We start from the raw sequence: 14,796 nt of genomic DNA, 5'->3' as shown, positions 1-14,796 counted from the left end.
TAGAGCTGAGATTAAGCACCATTACTGATTTAGTTGTATTGCACTGGCATTAATAATGTGGTTAATAGCCCTATTGATTTAGGGGAAAGGCCATAAATGGTGAAAACTGAGTAGGAATGGGCTTGTTTTAAGGAGGCAAGATGAGATTTTCGGAAGTGCTCCTTGGTGATTTCCTTGTGCTGCCTCTGCAATCAGTGTGAGCACATCCTTTGCTTTAAATTGATGAAGTATTTCAACATTACCAAAAGCTAAAAAGGAAAAGCTAGACTTTTATGATGATTTTATTTTTTTCTGAAGGCTTTTCCATTTAAATAAAAGAGGAAAATGTGCTCTTTTTGTTGAAGGTACATAGAAATGTTCTGTTCCCTGTGTACATGGTGGAAGATCCCAGTAGCATAAAAGGATTTTCTCCAGCTTTCACAACTTAATTTTAAAAACCTTGGAAAACCTTTACAGTAACTTCTCTGCTAATTTCATAGAATCATTTAATGGATTCAAAGAAGATTTGCAGTCAGAATGGGTTAAATCAAAATAATTAACTTCTGGAAGCTTCTGTTTCATGAAGAACATAAATCTGTGTAAAGCTCAGGTTCCACTGTATAATCTTCTCATTCTCATATGGTTATATGTAAGTAAACTTTTATATTACTGGCAAATTAGTTTTTTATTAATTCTTCCACTCTTTTTTGCCCTTATGTTCAAATTTGTTGTCTTCTTTCTGCACTCTTCCACAAACCTATATTGAAGAACTTTCCGTGAAACAACAAAGAAAAACACAAATCAATGAGCAAAGAATTAAAATGATTTAAATTATTTATTGTTTACTTATTTAAATTATTATAAACACAAACTACAGTTTGTTTATGGTTTCTAAGTAGGTTTGTTTTTCCACGGTAGTCCATCAGAGGAAAATGTTTGGGGAGTTTGCTTGGGGGTGTATGTGTGAACAATTGGAGGGCTGAGGGTGTAAAAGAGGCAGTAAAAGTTTGTGTATGCATGCAAGTGGTGATAGGACACACAGTGTTTATTTGTAGATGAGCATTTACATGCATAGGAGGTTCTTTGCACATGAAGCTGCATGAGTATTGCAGCCATCAAAAGATGTTCCTTGTTTCAGAGCAGCCTGCTAGATGTCGCTCCATTCATTTTCCAGTCTTTTTACAATGCTTACAGTAACTTTTATGTGTTCAAGTAGGCATCCACTGCCTTAAATGCTTATAGCATGTCATTCACAGATACTAGCCCTTCATGATTATTGTGTATTGTGCAATCACTGTGGGTGAACTTGCTTAAATTAAGTAGTCAAATGTTTTCTTTCATCTGTTTGTTGCATCTGTTTACCGAGGAAATGGTGTCAGAGGTAGTTTGGTAAGCTCAATCTGTAAATCATCTCAAATCTCACAAGAGGAATGTGATCAGCATCCCCAGCCTTCCTCTCTTTGTGGCATGTGAGCTCAGACTACCTGGGATTCGGCGTCTGGTTTCTGAGTTGGAGCCATGGCCTGGAGGAAACTAAATCCAGTCCAAGCTCTGTGTAGTTCAACTCACAAAGACTCGTGTGTGGGAATCTGGCCAAATGGTTTTCAGCTCCAGATGGGGCTAAGGAGGACCCACTGCTGTCAGTTTGACACGGATTGACTCTAACCACACACACTGAACTTTGAAACAGTGCTTGAAAACTTCAGTCTTGCCAAAGATTACGTCTAATGATTCTGGGAAGGCTTTTGCAGAGCATTTGAAAGATGAAGGAAAATGCAGGATGTTGAGCAATAAACTGCTGAGCTCTTAACTTGAAACTACTGAGTGACAATTCTGTAAAACTTGAGCTTAACTTTGAGAGACTTCTGTAGCACAGCACCTCACAATGTATTCTGAGTTTGATTGCAGCTGTAAGCTCCTCTTGATGTGTGCTAATAATATTAAAAAGAATTAGAGATATTCAGAGTTTTAAATAGGTTTCAGATTTTGTTTCTTGGTTATTTTCCTTTTTTGTCCTCGGTGCTGCATCACTGAGTTTTCTGAGTTCGGGTGCAAAGTTTGCCTTTCTCATGTTTATTATTTTGTGAGCTGTGCCTGAAAGAGTATGAGGATGTCTGATGCAGTCAGGCTATAGCAGCCATTTGGGATTTGCTTTCTGTTCTTGTGGAATAGCTTTTTTATCTGCATCTGGTGAAGGAATTTTCCAAATCGCGTGTAATCTAGTTCAGTACTCCGACTGTAGAGAGATACTACTAACTGAGTAAGAAGAAGGAAAGCCCTGTCAGGAAAAGTAAGTGTTCTCGGTCTTCCACATTCTCCACTTGGATGTGGTAGTGGATATAGGATGTTATCAATATTTTCTTCAAAGTTAATGAAAAATTTTAAGAGACCGTAACACCATAAACAGTCAGTATAATCAAATTGTTCATTTTTTCTGGAAGGCTTTGTGAATTGTCTTGTCACTCACCAGATAAAACTGTAAACTCTTTTGCAGTTGAGCTTGAATAACACAGACAAAAGCAGGGTGAGAATCTCAGGATCTTGAAAGGACTGTGGGGGTAAAGGGGATCTTACAAAGGCTGTGAGATAAGGTACCTGTTAATGAGAACACTGTCTTGCATTCTTGTATTGGCTCCCATATTAAGTCTTTCCTTCTTGTTGCTATGGTTAATGCTGGTTATACTTCCAATATATATACTTATGACAGATATACTTCTGTCATTGTAGTCTACACTTTTAATTAACAAATATATTTGTTACTGGTGTTGTTAGCTGTCATCCTTTCTGCTTGTATGCATGTTTGTGATAGATCCTAATGATGCCTTAGTGGAAAAACTATGACTCCCAGAACATCAGTTAAGGCTGATGTAAATAACAGAAAATGCTCAATGTACCTGAAGCAATCAGCTCCCAAATGATTTTACAGTATAAATAGATGCCTGCTTTCCCTTTGCCTAAGATGACCCTTCAAGATACAGAAGCTTTGTGGGGCCTGACAGTGCCTTTGTCAAGGAGCTTGTTTTCCTTTCCTTTGAAGAGAAACTTTTCTGTGGGGTTAGGCCAGATCAAAAGTCAGATTATGTGTTTTGGAGAATACAATTACATCATTAGGTTAAACACAAAGTAAGGACTTGATAGAGCTGACTTAATGGAGGGTGTTTGCATCAGATTCATCATTCGCTATCAGGTAATTGTGAAATTGCTTTAAGCCATAACAACAACAGCCACCCCCTCCCTCATCCTCCAGTTCAGTTCCTCTCCTTTAAAGTCTCTGGGGTCATGACCCACCTGGAGGCCAGATATGTGCTATCTGGTGTACTGAATGATCTGATTATATTTTTACTCGTAAAGCCTTCAGCTCACTGTGTAGATCTGCTCCAGAGAATTGCTGGGTAATGGTCTACTTTCCAAAAAAGTTTTTTTTTTTTTAAGTGTGTGGGAGGGGTATGTGCAGGACCAGAGTGATGTATTTTTCTGATTGGAATAAGTTTGTGATGTTTGCAGTGCTCAGACACTGCCAGTCTGTTGGAGCTGTAAAGAAGCTAGGCCCTGCTTCTTCCAGAACATGCAGTGTCCTATTTGTGTGCAGATCTCTTGACAGCACAGAACTAGATTATTTGCTTGAATTGATACGACTCTATTGCAAATTCAGCCTCTGTGGTTAAAGAAGCATTCAGATTTGCCTGTGTCCTTTACTGCAGTGCTAAAATCGTCTTTGTAATCTTTAGTTACTTCCAATCCTGTTTGCCTTTACGGAATCACCTGTCAGTCCTAGTATTGTTTTCTACAGTGAACATCTATAGTTAATTTCTAACCAAAACTTGCAGCATTAGTACCCCAATTCAGACTGCAGAGTAGCTCTCTAACTCCAGCAAATGCTCCTTAATCCTCCAGCTCAGTGTTGGCTACTGCAAAGAAGGCGTGAAATAGTCTCAGTAAATCTGCTTTGAAGCAGCACAGCAGTAGTGGAGATGCTCAGGATGTGTAGGGTAGGAGTCATGATGACTTAGTGTCAGGATCTTTACAGAGAAGCACCCTCAGAGTGATAGAGGTGGGAGGTGCAGGTCATCTGAATGTCAGGAAGTTCTCTTCTTAGGTTTTGCTGCAAATTTCATTTTGAAGTTGTTCCATTTTAATCGTCTTGTGTCTCTCAGTAGTGTTTTCAGGGCATGGACTAAAAATTGCCTGCCTAGAGTGGCAAAGTTGGTGAAATAGAAGGGATGTCTGAACCTTCTTCCTTGGCGGAGTAATGAGAAAGTGTAGAGGAAAATCTTACTACACATAATAACGCTCTGTTATTATATACAGTTTGAAAGAGCTAAGGATAGACTGGGCTACAGACTTCTGCTGAGATTTTGAAACAAAAGGCAATTTCTAAATCATGGTATCCAGTGGTGTGAATTAATAAGGCTGAAATCTGGGAATTTAATCAGGTCTGTGCTAAACTAGCTACAGCTGGGGGCACATATTTCTTTCCATGCACAACAGATTAAACCTCTTGTACATTAGAGACCTCTGAGTGTGCTCAAATAGTCCAATTTTGACTGTTTTTTTTAATTTTTTTTTAAACCAACGTGGAAATATAGGGTAAACATATTATTTGGAAAACTTATTTAATAATGATCATTAATTCATGTTAAATCACTAGTTTTGGTCGAATTTTAATGCAGAGACAGCAGGTACATTGTTCTAATGACAGAAATACTTTCTGCTCCTTTTTCTCTCCCTTCCAATTCCACCTCTTTATTTTTCCCCCAGGCTGCTGCATCCTCGGAGCCCCTTCACAGACACACTTAAAGCAGACGATGCTATGCTGCAGCTCCGCCACTGCTGCAGTGTGCTGACTGCAAGCCCCCTACCATTGACAAAGTCAGGAGGAAAATGAAATGCTTCCTAATTGCACCAAGCACTCAGGGTAGATTCAAAAACAGAAACACAAAGGCAGCACTGCCCTGAATCAGTGCCCTTGGCTTTCGGTCGGCTGGATCAGAAGAGTGGATGGGTGAGCTGCGTGCTGTGGCAAGGCCTCTCCAGCCTTCTCCCTTGCAGGGGAAGCCTACTTCTCCTCCTGCCCCTCCTCTCCCCAGCTCCCTTGAACTCGCTGTGAGGCCCAGCTGCCCTAATGGCCTGGGGCAGTGTTAGGACATCAGCTGCCCAGCTCTGGCTTGCTGGCACTGGGCTCCCTGGGGCCTAGCTTCCCCTGCTGCAGCCAGGCCTGTGCCTTGCTGCTGCTCCCTCCACCCCCTTCCTTCCCACCAGTGCCTCACCCTTCTCCCTCCGAGTCTTGAGAGGAGCCTTCCTCTTGCTCCATTGCTCCATTCTGTGGCTTGAGGAGACCAATTCCTGAGCCTCCCTCTAATGGATGTTTCCAAGGTCCTTGTAATCTTGCTTTGTTTTCTCACATCAAGCTGGAACAGTCCTCCGGTAATGTTAACCCACCATTTCACATTAATCCATGACAGTTGTCCTCCACAAGCAGGTCTCTCTGCATAGATCCCATGAAGAAAAATTAAATTAAAAAAAAAACACTTTTGCCTTCAAGCATATGGCATTTTATTAATATTTTTCTCTCAAAAAAAGGCATAAACAATATACATCACATAGATTATGGAGAAAGCAGAGTATGAAGTGACTTCAGATAGACAGTGCCCTGTGGGAAGTGGAAATCTTTTTTATAATTAAATGCTGATTCGCTTTTATTATGGTACTGTATGTTTATACACACTCCCTGATGTTTTTCGAATTTAATGAAAGCTTAGGAAAAAAAAATTATCTTTGTATTGTCTTCATTTTGGGTAAGGAAATGCCTCAGATTTGTTAGAAGGTTCAGGTTGAATATTAAGAGAAATTTATTCTCAGAAAAAGCGGTGTTGCAGTGGAACAGCCTGCCCAGGGAGGTGGTACAGTCACTGTCTATGGAGCTGTTCGAGAACCGTGTGATGTGGCACTGAGGGATGTGGTCAGTGGCATGGTGGAGATGGGCTGATGGATGGACGAGGTGATCTTAGTGGTCTTTCCAGCCTTAATGACTCTATGTGGAATTTTTTACCCAGAATTGTACAAAGTTTGAACAGCTAACTATGCCTCTCATCCACCTGAGGTGAGTAATTAGATAAACTTCATCCTTGAGTCAGAAACATTTTTCTATGCTGGGAGCTCTGAAACACTAATGTAAGCAGCTATCATCATTGTTGAAAAACCTTGAGCAGCCCAGTAATCAACCAGGAATAGAATTGTAGATTTTCTAAATGCCTACTTCTCTTCTTGGCTGAGATCTTATTGTGGTCATGGGACTAGGTGACATCTAGTGAAGGAAATTACAAAGACAATATTATAAGTGTTTGTCCTTTCTACTATTGATTTAACAGAGGAAAAGTAACCTTTGTTGAAATAAAATTTTCTGAAAATGCAGTCTTGTATTTTGAACAGCAGAAAATGTTACATCTTAATTTTTTTTGAGTAAATGTTACATAGCGTGAAGACCCAGCAAAGTGGAAAAATTCATTTTCATTGAGTCTGCCCTAGCTAGCTGTAAACCTTTCCATGGCCATCCTGTTAGTAGATGTTTACTGATTCCTAATGCTGAGGGAACAAATATAAGTGGCTGTGGGGTGAATAATGTTGCCCAAGGAGAAGTGATGATCTCAAGGTCTATTTGTGCTTAGTATTTCATAAAGTTCATAAATTAATAATCATTATAAACATGAATGTTAACTGTAAAAATAGACAATTTAGAAGGTCATTAACAGTATAGCATTGTAAAGCATAATTTAAAATAAAAACACTTCACAGCATTTGCAAAGGACTCTTAAAGAGAGCTGACTTCCACACAATTTCAGTTAATGTTAGCAAAAACAAAATTTCAAGTTACTGTTTGTCTATATATTTTTTTTTTTTTTTTTTTTTTTTTTTTTTCCAAATGATGGCATACTCCCAAGTTAAATATAGTTAAAGTAGTTCAATAACTAGTGATGAAGATAGACTTGACATTTTTCAATTTTCTGTGTTGTATTAATTTCTCTAGTCTATTTTGAAAATCTTAAAAATGACAATAATAATGATTTTCTCTTCTTCCTCTCCTCCTCCCAACCCCCAACAAAACGCTACACCAGAGGGGTTCTTGAGTTTTCTGAGAAGGAAATGTATGCGCAAAACACAAAGCAGTTGTGCTAAACTGTAATTGAAACAAGAGTATGCGTGGGGTACAAAATACTTAGAAACGTAGTGCTAGTTAGAGCACAATATTATTACTAACTTGATGTCTCTGCCAACGTCTGTCATGGTGGATATTAAAAAGACTTCATCTGACATTTGTAAAAGATCTGTGTATGCACCTTCCCTTGTGCTTATCAACCATTTTCTTTGCGTTTTTAGATCATGGGGAATTCATACGCAGGACAACTAAAATCTGCTCGTTTTGAAGAAGCTCTTCATAACTCCATAGAGGCTTCCCTGAGATGCAGTAGCGTTGTCCCACGGCCAATCTTCTCACAGCTGTACCTGGATCCTGACCAGCCACCTTTCTTGCCGGAAGGTAACCATGAAAGTATGGCACATTTCAATTGTTGTTTTTCTGAGAAAAGGGTGGGATGCATTTCATTAAATAATTAAAAGCTGTACTGCTGCTCATTGTGTGACACAAAATCTGAATTTCAGGCCTTGTTGAGGAGGGAGAATAGTATTCTGTTGTTTTAAAAGGGAGTAGTCACAAATACTGATGAAATCTTTATTTTCTATTTTATTCTTGCTCAGATGTGAAGCCAAAGGTGGAAGAGTTGGATAAAGAGTTAGTACATCGCTATGCACAAAATGGAAATTTGGACTTCTCTGGTAACCAAACTGTTAATGAAATGGAAGATGAAGAGGAGGATGAAGACATGTCAGATTCAAGCAGTCCACCAATCCCGTATTCACAAAAACCTGCCCCAGAAGGGTCTTGCACTACTGATGGTTGGTGTACTTTCCTTTACCTGTGAGATCTTTAAAAGCAGTTCTCAGTAAAATGCATTATCTCTGAACTTAGAAACACTTGAGCAAGGAGGTCTTGAATTAACTGTTGATAGTCAAAGCCTTAGATCTAAGATGGCATAGAGTAAGAGGACTTTTTTTTTTTTTTTTTTTTTTTTTTTAGGACATAAAATGAAATGTGTTACTTGAGAACAGTTCCTAAGATTCACCATGGCACTTCCATGGTTAGTTTCTGGAAGTCCCTTATTTTCTTTACTAATCACTGATTTACTGTCCTCAAAGAAGTTTCTTAAGTCAACATTGATATGGCTGGTTCCCAGTCTATCCCTAAAACCTTAGCAGAATGCTTAGATACTGAGGTGTATCAGAAACTTTGGCAATGCTGGATTTTGTTGCTTCCATGGGCAGAAAGAAGAGTTGGAGGGAGAATGTGGGGAAGAAACTTACCGTTTGTTCTGCTACTAGGAGGATAAGAGGGACATTAGTGGAACCTTGTCTGTTTTCTCTTCCCCACCTGCCCGCTTGTTATTGACTGCTTACCTTGAGCAATCCTGATTGAATCCTTGAGTGATCAAAATTGCTGACAGTACTATTTTTTTTTTCTTTTAAACTTGTGAATGAAACGGATGGATCATTATGAATATACCTGTTGGACTTTTCTTTTACTTTATTCTTTCTGAATGTAGTTCATTTAAGCATTTACCCTCCATGACAGTGTATCTCCAGTTCCCTTTAATACAAATAATAGAAAGACTGACCACTATGGGAAATTCTTTGCTTACCAGACAAGAGCTGAAATGGCATCTAAATATATTAAAGATTAAACACTAAGAAGGAAGAAGAGAAGGTCATGCCAGCAGGACACTGCAGCTGAAAGTGGGATGAGAGAGGCAACTGAAATGAGCAACGAGGCTGGTGAGGTATCTGGCGCACAGGCTTTATGAGGAATGGTTGAGGGAATAGGGGTTGTTCACTCTGAAGAAGAAGAGGCTCATGGGAGACCTCATCTCTCTGTACAGCTTCCTGAAAGGAGGTTGTGACCAGGTGAGGATTGGCTTCTTCACCTGTGTAACTAGCAATAGAACTAGAGGGAGTGGCCTCAAGTTGCACCAAGGGAAGTTCAGGTTGAATATTAGAGAAAGTTTTTTCTTGGTTGCTCAGGGAGGTGATTGAGTCACTGTCTCTGGTGGTGTTCAAGAAACGTTTAGATGTTTTGCTAAGGGGCATGGTTTAGTGGGGAAATACTTAGTGGTAGGTGGATGGTTGGCCTAGATGATCTTAGAGGCCTTCTCCAACCTTGGTGATTCTACGATCTACATAAAAAGCAAATTGTTCCATGTTCATCAATGCTGCTTCTGCTCAGGACTGCTTCATTGCTGCCTGACATGGCACGGCAAGGAGATGCTCAGTGACAAGTGCTCCCTGCATTGCAGTGTGGTTGCATATTGCTTATCACAAGGTTATGTCTAGTGACGCTATAGTTACATAGTGTCTGTAACTATATGCTCATGTATTCATGTGGTATTGTTGGCTTTAGTACGTTCTGGAAGACCTTACATAGACAGTTCTCTGTTTTGATTTTTATTTAAAAGTCGTCTATGATCATCATACATTAGAAGAAAGTTTCCCAACATTCTCCCAGATTTTAGGATTGTTCATTACCCTTTGTCAACTTAGCTGTTTTGAATTTACAAAATCTGTCTCTCTTCAGTGTTTTCAGTATTTAAGAGTATATTCCTTTTGTGTCTGGAAAATGAAAGGAAAAAATATGTATTTAAGATTACTGATGATCTGTAAGAACAGTTTTATTTGTCTTTAAACCCCCAGTTTTGTTTAAAACATTCACTCTGCTAGTTGTATCTCAGTGAGATATTAATTGTATAGCTCATCTTTCTTTTCATGAATATGCCCTTCCAGAGACTTAAGACACAATCGCTGCCATTGTTTACATTCCTTATCTTAGTTATTTAATTAGAAAGATAAATAATGTTAGGTAAATGTTAAAGAATACTGGTAGACTAATTGAAGTCACTGTGGCTGTTTGGATGCTTTAAACTGAGCCTATGCTTCATTGCTAATCCAAGAGCAAAACCTTGGTACCAGAACCCACAGTTCGTAGTTCCTCTTGCTGTAAAACCCATCTCCCACGTTTTAGCACCGATGGACTGAAATCTTTCTCCCTTTTAAGGTATTTGTACTGTTTGCTTTTCCTGAATTCAGGATCTATATTGTTGTCATTAGATAATTTTCTGTGATGACCTGTACTTTTACTCAGATGGCTGAGTTGTCAGTCACGTGCATGCAGAAAGCACTCATTGCCTTTCTTCATCGGTAAAAATAAGTGCTTTGCGAATGACAGCTTGTTGGATGCTCCTTCGCGGCTGGCCGTGATGTTACATCCCTTAACTTTCCTGTTAGCCTTTGGAAAGAGCAACTGCATTTATATAGTAAGGGCTTTACTTTATAAAAGTAAGGGCTTTGCAATCAAGAATAATAGAGTTTGGAGGATTAACTTACTGTAATTTCCAAGAAAATAAGATTTTAAGAAAAAAAAACTATTCTGTTTTCAGACAGATATCTCAAATGCAACAAAATAATACAGGAAACTGCTCTTAACAATTTCTTTGCTGTTGCTTTAAAACGGACCGTTTCTAAGTTGTAGAATAGTATTTTATGCAAAACGTGGGAAGCACAATAGTAGCACCTTTCTTTTGTTAGAAAACCCTCAGTTTACTTGTTGCTTAAAGAAGGGCCGAAGCAGTTTCTGAGGCAATTAGGTAAGCAGGTACTTAACGCCTGATCAGTTACTGTGAAGTTACAATAGCAAGTGACAGTGACTGGTAATTCATATGTAATTCTTGGAAGCTAATTTCTTATGCAAATACCTCATTTATTGCAGTTCAACTAGGGGCTGGTCGCCCACATTGAAACTGCTTCTTCCTATCGGTGAGGAAAGGGAAGATGTATAAAAACTTAAATGTGAAGGAAATTCCAGGGCTTCTGGGTGTCAGCAGTTGAGCAGATACATTTTCATTTTCAAAATTAACGCTGAATTAACCTGAACAAAGTGATGTTGAAAATGTAAATATGCTACTTAGAAACAAAAACTAATGAATTTTCTTTCAAAGAAATGCAGATAATGTCTGTAAAAGCCATTCACTATTCTTTCTGTGACTGCTCTTGATATTTGCAAATCCCCAATCAGAATACAAATGCCTGTTCTTTATTTAAACAAAGCTGAGATCCTGTGGGAAGATTAGGGTTTATTATTTTTTTTTTAACGGAGCAGCTCAGCTGTGTGCTCTTGCTTTTTATGATTGCACGGTGATAAACAATTTCATAAAGAGAAGCTGATTTATTTCAGTGGCTCAGAGGTTTTGTCGTTGTCTTAGTCGTGTTAGGGTTGCTCAGCATAAAAAATTAGGTATTAACTCAGTTATAAATGAGTTATAAATCTCAGCCATGAGACGGAAATAGATTTTGCATGGTCAAAATCTTATACGCGGGCAACACAATTTAGAGAGATCCTGTGTTGTCTTTCCTAATATGGAAACGCTTATTTCTATTAGGTAATTAAATATCAATGCATAATCAATGCAAAACAGAGGGGAAAAGAGGTTGGGGTCTCTGTGTTGCTTGTTGGCTAGAAAAATGTACTTTCATAGTTCAAACGTAGCAGACAAAGTGGTTAATCCTGCCTTCATCTCCCTGTAGTCAATTACCTGTTTCCAAATAACTTTCTTGCATGGAATTTTCTCAGTTAGTTTAAAAAGCTGCTGAAACTAAGTGATTTACAGTCCCAAAAACCAAGGGGAAGAATGGGGTCTTGAGCAAATACCATCCCCGTTTCTTTGAAGGAAAATTCAAGATTTTACTGCACAGCAGCAGCTTTACATTCTCTGAATATCTCCTGCTTTAAGTGAACACCAGCTGTGCTGTATCTGGCCAAACTGCCAGCTTTTCCTCGCTGGTGCTGTGGCACCGGGTGAACCAGAGCCCCTGGAGGTGTGAGGCTCCCTGTGCCGCCCCCTATCGCTGCCTGTCTCTAAGGATGGCTTGTCCCTGCGGCAAGGGGAGCCGGGGGTCCTGCGTTCAGTATCGGTGCTGTCAATCTGCTTCCCAGGAAAACGGTTGATGCAATTGCCTGGATGTCCTGCTGCCCTCCTGTCGGGGGAATGGTAGCTGCTTTCAGCCACTTTGGGCTGAAATGTAGAGAGCTTAGTATCAGCAAGATCTGTAAAGTTCAGGAGCTTGTCAGGTGACATTGGAGCCCCCAAACTAGCGTCCCCTGGGGCAGAAAAGTAATTATACCTCTCCTTTCACACAGCCCAAACATTACAGAGGCATGTGCTGGCCAGCTGATCTACACATGCATACCTCTGATGCAGAGATGTCGCCAGAAAAAGATGCAGGAGGAGATTGCACAGGGTGGAAGAAGAAGATTGTAGAAGGGATCTCAGAGACCTTTGGATAGAGGAAGCGATGATACAGGGGCAAATGTTACGTATTATTTGCAAGTGGTGCAGGAGTTTATGTAGAGTACTGGTGCAATGCTTCATCTCACTGGAGCATCCAAACCTTCAAGCATCCAGAAAAGCTCAGATTTTCATGTATGATATGGAATCATCAAATGGTTTGGATTGGAAGGGACCTCAAAGCCCACCCTGTGCCATGGGCAGGGCTGCCACCCAGCAGCTCAGCTGCCCAGGGCCCCATCCAACTTGGCCTTGGGCGCCTCCAGGGATGGGGCACCACAGCTTACATGGGCAGCTGTGCCAACGTCTCACCAACCTCTTAGTAAAGAATTTGCTCCTAACATCTGCTCTAAACCCTACTCTCTTTCAATTTTAAACTGTTACCTTTTCTACTATCTCTGTATTCAGCCATCTGAATGTTGCATGTTGGAAACCAAGGCCATAGTGAAATGTGTTGACAATCAGAATCCTGCTTTCTCTGGTGTCCCAGTATTGCCATTGCCAACAGTTCATTCAATAGCCTCTTTCTAGACATTGCTTGTGCTTCTGGGCATTTCTTGAAAAAATAGTTCTTTGAAGAGACAGGTTTAAATCTGCCTTGAAATCTTATCACATTTGCTGTTTCATAATCCTTATCTACAGATTTCCTGTTTGCCAACATTGTCAACAGTGGGTAATTTTTCTATTTTAAATCTAGATGTACAGTGGCATTTTCTAAGTATGTCAGATACTCAGATTGCACCGAATGCACAAAATATTTCAGATCTATTTTGAAAATTCTGTGCATAATATCCAAATGACATAAACATTTGAGTAAGAAGAATCTGCTCTGAATGTAAGGGAGTTTTCATTCACGTATTTATCTGCAACTGTTTCTTCACAAATTACTCTAAAAAGTCTGGATAATTCTTACCTGGCCACCTAGCGTTCCATTTGATTAGGATTAATCCTAATGTTTTTAAGGAATACACCTTTAAAAGAGCTTTACTTATTTTAATCCAACTTCGTCTAATCATAAAATAAGTTGTTTTTCTTTAAACAGGGAATTTCAATGTTTTTCCCCTAAAATGTAGGCTCCTTCTCATTGGTAAGCAATCATTAAAATTCATTGACTTCTAAACAAATAAAAAACTTCAGGCATTTAATTTTAATTAATTGGTTGGAAGAAGGAATGTAAGAGGGCGAATCTGGACTAGCTCTCAGTTTGAATGAGCTGTTGCTTCAACTGAGCTAATTGAATTACTGCAGAAAATATTCAGCCAAGAACTGGCTCAGCAGACTGTGGGTGTAGGCGCAGGACTGAGCGTGTATTGTACCACATTTTCAGCAAGTTGCTGCTTGCCAGGGAGTTCAACAGCTGACTATAGGCATTCCACTTCACACATGATCCTTGCCAGGTACAGGTGTGAGATAAAAACAAACAAAAAACAACATCAGGTTTCACTATCCTTGCTGAAGTTTTAAGCCGTGTGGGAGCATAGTACGTGAGAGTACAGCCAAGTTAATAATAGTCAGGGTGGCTGTGGGTTAAGCTACAAATTGTTTCTTGATACTTATAATCTTTCTCTAGTGGTTTGGTTTTTGTTTCTCATTTCTCTACTAGCTATGGAGTGATTGAAAAATATTTTAAATCTAATTAATACCGATTAGTAGGTTAAGTGTTAGTAGGTATTTCAGTAATTCCAAATTAAGTTTGACATGTTTTTAATGATAATGTGAAAACAGAACACGTTACGGTGGTACTTTAGGTAGAAATATTGGTTCATACAGATACATGCATATGTTGTTTATGCTACCATATTTCTGTGGTTGTAGCAAAAGAGAGGTAGTCAGTGGATGACTGTGTAATGTCTTTGGACATTAGAATCTTGATCTTAGTAAAAGTTGGTGGTGCTTCCACTGACTTCTGCCTAGGGGAAATCAGGAAGTCCCATGTGATGGTATCCTTGCCCACAGAGGAAACCACATAACTTGCTTTCTCTCACACCTGTCACTATTGCATTTGATAGTGGAAATCACTAAAGAAAAAGGTTTTGTGTGATTGTGATCCTTCAGGTTCAGTACTGAACTTAATGGAAGAGTCCTTGAAAGTTGTTGGGAGCTTAATTAAGTTACAAAAATCTAACTTTGGAATTGGCTTTCTTTTGAATAAAATATTGATCCAGGTGGACCTTCGGAGGTCCCTAAATTGTTCTGCAATGTTGAAAACCACAAAGCCATCTCATCTAGCCTTTTAAAAAATCCTGAGCATGGCTGCCTAGTAGGTGGCTGCCAAGCCCATCATGAGTCCTAAGCTCCCAAGGATGCTGCTGGGATGCTCAGCTGCAGATCTGGGCTGCTTTGTGGCGTGTCCCAGCCTGCCATTTCCAAATTG

The 14,796-nt window shown here is 39.5% G+C and overlaps 1 protein-coding gene across 15 annotated transcripts in view; it reads left to right on the top strand.

Moving 5' to 3' along the window:
- The window catches only part of GREB1L (GREB1 like retinoic acid receptor coactivator), a 128,561-nt gene that overhangs the window by 62,401 nt on the left and 51,364 nt on the right, over positions 1-14,796 (top strand). For 12 of the 15 annotated variants that reach the window (XR_006171969.1, XM_042838790.1, XM_042838858.1 and 9 more), the window contains 2 exons: positions 7,354-7,525; positions 7,732-7,929. Coding sequence is in view for 14 of the 15 variants with exons in the window: in XM_042838790.1 (XP_042694724.1) it covers positions 7,357-7,525; positions 7,732-7,929 (367 nt within the window). In the remaining variant the exon portion in view is untranslated. The remainder of the gene's footprint in view (positions 1-7,353; positions 7,526-7,731; positions 7,930-14,796) is intronic. The other 3 variants (XM_042838868.1, XM_042838840.1, XM_042838815.1) reach the window with 1 other exon arrangement.

Source organism: Centrocercus urophasianus, unplaced genomic scaffold (genome assembly GCF_019232065.1).
Source record: "Centrocercus urophasianus isolate 14NV4802_14NV808 unplaced genomic scaffold, USGS_Curo_1.0 seq_11, whole genome shotgun sequence".
Classification (NCBI taxonomy): domain Eukaryota; kingdom Metazoa; phylum Chordata; class Aves; order Galliformes; family Phasianidae; genus Centrocercus; species Centrocercus urophasianus.
The sequence above is the reverse complement of the archived record's forward strand: the minus strand, read 5'-3'. Positions and strand labels throughout refer to the sequence as shown.